At 38.3% G+C, this 6,000-nt stretch overlaps 1 protein-coding gene across 1 annotated transcript in view; it reads left to right on the top strand.

The window, feature by feature from the left end:
* Positions 1 to 553: 553 nt before the first annotated feature.
* The window catches only part of LOC120806402 (splicing factor SWAP), a 48,085-nt gene continuing 42,638 nt past the window's right edge, over positions 554 to 6,000 (top strand). The window contains exons 1-3 of the mRNA XM_040157551.1: positions 554 to 932; positions 2,543 to 2,706; positions 4,858 to 4,989. Coding sequence (XP_040013485.1) covers positions 733 to 932; positions 2,543 to 2,706; positions 4,858 to 4,989 — 496 coding nt within the window. The 5' untranslated portion in view covers positions 554 to 732. The remainder of the gene's footprint in view (positions 933 to 2,542; positions 2,707 to 4,857; positions 4,990 to 6,000) is intronic.

Genomic DNA, 6,000 nt, shown 5'->3' with positions numbered 1-6,000 from the left:
GTCATGTTATTTAAATCAGAGGTTCTGACTAAATGGATCTATGTTTTTACAGGAAATAGTCCTGGCTTCCATGCAAGAAAAGGGAACAGAAAACAAGCAGAACATTAAAATGTTCCCGAGTTAACCCAAAGCTTAATTGATCTTATTTAACACTTTCTTAGTACTTCAGCTCCTTTTCACAAACATTATCTTAACCTGTGGTAATGGGAATATGTTTCAAACCTAAATGTACTGGTCTTTGACCCATAATACTCCTCGTGCTACTGATAATCACATTTAATGAAGCCTTACATTCACTTAAATGTGGGCTACAGGACAGTCCAGTTTTGCTGCAACAGCATAGTGTCACAGTTAGGGCCATTCACCACCAGCACATTCGAAATATGAAAACATTGGCCGAAATCATATACGACTCATAAACAAAATCTCTATTTCGAACTAGAAACACACAGTTGAATAAAATTAATAAATATTTGTAAGTTTAAATATTACAGACTGTAGTGAGTTTTAGTAAGGCAGAGAAATTGTCGCAAGTGCTGACCGGAAACGCAGCTGCATCTTCTTGCTTTCCAACATGGCGACCGTTGGCATGTAGAATTTTGTTTTTGAGGATAACATCACGGATTATCGTTACATTTGGACCATCTACAAGCTATTTGGTTTTCAACCCATCACTGTACCATCATTACTATTCTGTCTTGCAAGTTAATTTATTTCACGACTAACTGGGAGATGTATCGGCGCGGAGCGGCAAAGAAAGACCACAACAACAAACCGGTGAAGAAGGATGTGAGTGACAGTGATAAATACGCCGACCTCTTGGTGTTCGGCTATGCCTGCAAACTGTTTCGAGACGACGAAAGGGCTCTTTACCACGAACATGGAAAACATCTTATCCCATGGATGGGGGACAAGAGCATCATGATTGATAGGTCGGTTGAACAAACTTAGACCGAAACATTATGCTAACCATCTATCCTGTCCGTTAGCCTGTTTCAAAATGCAAGGGACCACTTGGGAGTTTATCTTGCAGAAGCTTGGGAATACCTGCAACTGTCGGCGAATGTTATATTTCTTGCCTGCTAACTTGTCCTCGGATGCCCCGAAATGACAATAAATGGTATTTGAAGTTTATAGAATTACATGCGCAGATGCAAATGCTAGCAAGTCTTCGCTAACATTAGCCATGATGCTGTACTATCAATTTAACACTCAGTTGCCACTTTATTAGGCACACTAGCCTAAAACTAATGCAGTCTAATATAACAAAATTGATACCAATTTCCAAACATTGGTTTAAAATGTATTAGTTTGAGTTAGATACCTCCTAAACTGGCAACTGAGTGTGTTTTAGAGACAAACGCAAAGATATTTAAATTCAATAACCCTAAAGATAACATAGGTTAGCTTTGAGGTGGCCTTTGCATCTTGGCATGTTGGGAGAATTTCCTCTGGAAACTTTCACTCATTCACACTTTGTAGTTGAAAAATATGGCTTTAAGAATTGAGTACAACACAGGTGATGTTTCATTCCTTATGTCCTTTTCAAATCCAGTTTTGCTAGTGTACACCAGTGTGTACACAAAGCAGATGACCTGGGATCTTGTTATGCTGTGCTGATATGCACAAGGCCAGAGCAAATTCTAACCAAAACTAAAGTTATTGCAGTTAAGGTGATTCAAAATATCACAATGTCAATGTAAAACTCAAGTTTGACTAACTAACAAAAGATTTAAAGGCGATTTCAGCCTTTCTGCAAAATACTGCTGTGGGTGATGGAGTATTGGTACCACCTCCATGCAGAACACGTAATAAATTACTCTAACCTTAAAAGAGTGCATTTGTCCTTTTGAATCACCTTGATCTGCAGTGACCCAACTTGTGTTTCATTTGTACAGCTTTTGTATGTGTGTCTTTATCACATAACCCAGTTTTTTCCCCAGCAAGGTAGGCTAAGGGGTCCTGCCAAACCCCGAATGCCAACCACAGCACCCCATTTCTTTGTCTTCATGAAGAAACTGCAACTGAGAAGTGGCGTAGAGGGACGAACCCTGGAAAATGTCGTCCATTTGGGTTCTTACGGATAGGTATTTATGTACTTGGGTTTGTGTGAATGTAACTATCTTTGCAGATGTAGAAGTAATGATGAGTGTTACAGGGGGAATTGAACCCTATAAGGTAAGAGGCGAGTTGCTTTGTTTGTTTTTCTTTTGTTTTTTTTCATTTGATGTAAGGTTGTTGGTTTGTAAGACTTGTCCAGGAAGGGAATAGCAGCAGAAAGCTTGCTAGGTATCTTAAGAGCACTATTGACAATTAAGCCCAAGGACTTAAGTAGGGCAATATTGTGTTGTCAGTATTATGAGAATTTATCACAACTTCTAGTATTTTAAAAGTATACTCCCTCATTACAGACTAGAGGTAGAACATTTTTGATGTTGTAAATTTTGGGTTTTAGGTCTTCTTTCCTTGGTAAGTAGGTCCATGTTGTGCATAAAAAGCCTTGTCGAATCCCTTCTTTCTAATCCTTTTTATCATTCAACAGATACGATGGGCGTGGTCACTTACATGACCTTTCAGAGTATGACAGCGGGTCATGGAATACATCCTACCAGCTGTCAGAGGAGGAGGCGAGGATTGAGGCGCTGTGTGATGAGGAGAGGTATCTGGCTCTGCACACTGACCTGTTGGAAGAAGAGGCTAGACAAGGTGGGCAGGGTGCCAGTTCTGACACTGGGCAATCGGACCAATCCAACCAAACATTTTAATAGATACACGTATAGCATATCTAAATGTGTATCTGCCCATAGTGGGTTTATGCAGAATGATAATGAACTTAATATTAACTTTAATTTGGTGTGTAACACTTAATGAAGGCAAACAGCTAGCCAGCAGTAGATATAGTAATCCTATTGGAATTATTGCCATCGCCTACCCCATCATCCTACGACGTGATAGTGTAATGAGACACAGCAAACTCATGACAAACTATAAACACATTGTATGTATTTTAAACAAGACATAAGATGACTTTGTTACCCACATACATGCTATGGCTGTGTAACTCCCATGACCAAAGTCTGAAATCCAAAAACAGGTAAATAAGCAAATGTGAGAGAAATTAAATAGGTCATGTCTTTTTCAAATGAACAGTTGCTGTTGTTTATATACAAAATTTTGAAATAATATTAATTAATATTATTTATTTACCATTCAAACCATTCAAGTAAACAGTAGGAAGGACTTCTGGTTGGAACAGTTTTATTGGCATATGGCGGTAAATTTGGGGATACGTCACTGCTTTCTTACTGGCATAATGACACTTACAAATGGCTTGACACTCGTGTTCCACTTACAGATATTAATGTCCATCAGCAGCAGTCCTAACCCTTGTATTTTACTGGCATACACTGGTCCTTCCAGCTAGCTGTTACTTTGTGGTAGCCAAGGTTTCAGGGCAAGCCACAGCTAAACACAAAGACTGCCATCATGGGACAGTAGCATGATAGCTGTCAAACTGAAATCCTGCCAAAAATGTTGACACTTTGTAGAGTTTCTTACTGCTTTTCTCACTAATGTCTCTTTACACCAATACTTGAATTCCTGAAGTTATTGTTTGAGCCCTTGTCAGTGATGACTTGCTGTTTGAGAGTAAAAATGTTAACCCTCTTCTTAGGCTGTCACTGTTTGAATTAGTGTCCAGATAATTTTTAATCTCAGGTCTGCGTCCTCTTTTAACACTTTGGCTAATATGAAAATCCTCTCTGTACGAATAGAAAAGTGGCTATTCTTACAGCTGCCATGTACTTCAGTCTTGGCTTCTTAAGAAAATCTGATTTTCCAAAGTGATATCTCCTTCTAAGGCATTTTCAGCTTTCCATCTCTTTCAAAAGGACTGGCTTTGACTCTGAGCTCAAGATCTACCATTTCTATGGAAATCAGTTTCAACTCAACTGGGATTCTTGCATCTCAGTCATTTTACATTATAATGAAACAAGCTGTTTTGATGACAAAGCACCCTTCTGAAAGACAGACTTAATAACCGTAATTGAATTAATAAGCCACAGTTTTAGGTAAAATATGGCGTGTTATGACCAAACTGACAGGACAGAATGAGCCGGCTAATGATATGTGTCACACACACACTCACATACTCACTGCAGTAGGTTCATCCCTCGGGCTGGTTTGCCCTTGAATTTAGAGGCCTGACCCTATTCACTCGGGCTATTACCCATCTGTCCAGTGAAGGGACAGCAGGAAAGCATAAGAAATATTGATAGTTTTAGTGGGAATTTTGCCCTTGCTTCTTTAATAAAGATAGAGTTTGCCATGAATTTCAATTTAAAATTGCTGGTGTCTGGGGCCAGCTAACTATGTATATTTGTCTCGCATCCAATAAGTAAGTTCTCTTTTTGTGTTTTGTGGTCTTTTTTCTGTTGATAAGTTGTAAAGCTTGTAAAATGACATGCAATACTGGTAATTTAGGATAGAATTTCTCAGTCACATGCACTCTTTATTTATTGCATCAATAACATTATTCTTATTAATATATAATCACTATCATCAGTTGTTATTGGAATTATTATTGGAAAAAATAACCATTCAAGAACTTTGGCCTTATGAAATACTACGTATCAGAATGATCAAATAGTACTCATATAATGTCATTAAGCATTCAGTGCCAACTTGTGACATGATAGGGTTAGTATAATAAATGCAGTATTATTAATAGTTTGATGTTATCCAGAACTTCACCAAAAAAAAAATCTAAGTCTGTGCAAGGTTTGTGCAGTCTGATGAAAGTGATCCTCAACACTGTTGTAAATTGTTCTCCCTTGCGTGTTTTCTTGTTTTCCACAGAGGAGGAGTACAAACGTCTGAGTGAGGCTCTGGCTGATGAAGGCTCCTACAATGCAGTGGCCTTCAAATACAGCGCTGACTACTATGACCCCTCCCAGCCCACGGAGGAGGAGGATGCTAACAAGGAACCTGGTAAGAATTCACATCACTCACAAACTTTGCAGAGTTAGTAACACTCACATGCTTATGGAGTTGTTCAGTCAATTGGATTTACTTGAGAATAAACGTACAAGGTAGCAAATCACACAGCACAACTTTTAATGGTAGAGCTACCACTGCAAAGGACAGGAACTTGCGGAGTAGTGCTTTGAAAATTCATTGAAGTCTCTTTATTGTCCGGCACCTACACTGTGGCACCAATGTGTTTCTTGTAGGCTACCACACAGCCTACAGGACTTCTGGTTATTCAAAGTAATCACATTAAATTGTGCGTTTAAAGAGTGCATGGAAATCCAGAATCTTTGACATATCCCTTCTGTCTATGACACGTTGCTTGTGGTGGGTTGAGCTTAGTCAAGGGTATGAATACATTTGCCAAAGCTTTTTGGGAGAAAAGCCATTAAGGGTCACATCACACTGGCCATTAACATTTTGAGCCAGTTTTAATTGAATCTCTATTACAGTTTTATATTTTTTTTCTTTGTTGTCATGTCTTTGCCTTCCCTACTTTAAAGACTTATCAAAAATGTGACATTATCAAAAATACAAATACAGATATGAAGACACATGATCAGAATATAAATCAAATGATGATAACTATTATTAGCACCTGGCTGAAAGACAAATAAGCCAGAGGTTTAATTGCAATATGATTTTATTATCTGCAGTCCGTTAAAACATGATAACTCTAGGTCTTATTGTTAACCTCCCTACAAAACCCCACACTAATTATTACTCAGTCATTTCATAATATAGCCATTAGTTTCATGTCCTGTCAAAATAAGGAACTTAATTTGAACATGCAGTATTTCTATTAGCTGAATTTATTTAAATGTACACACTTCACCTTCGCTGAAATACCTGAATTCAACATATTTCTACCTGTTTGGGACTACTGACTGTAGACTGCAGACTGCCTTCTTGTCTCCCTGTATGGAGCTGCCGAGTCAATGTGTGGCCATACTTCAGCTTTGAATAGAGAAA

The sequence above is a fragment of the Xiphias gladius genome, chromosome 20, assembly GCF_016859285.1.
Source record: "Xiphias gladius isolate SHS-SW01 ecotype Sanya breed wild chromosome 20, ASM1685928v1, whole genome shotgun sequence".
Classification (NCBI taxonomy): domain Eukaryota; kingdom Metazoa; phylum Chordata; class Actinopteri; order Istiophoriformes; family Xiphiidae; genus Xiphias; species Xiphias gladius.
Note: the sequence above shows the minus strand (reverse complement) of the source record. Positions and strands in the feature narration are given on the sequence as shown.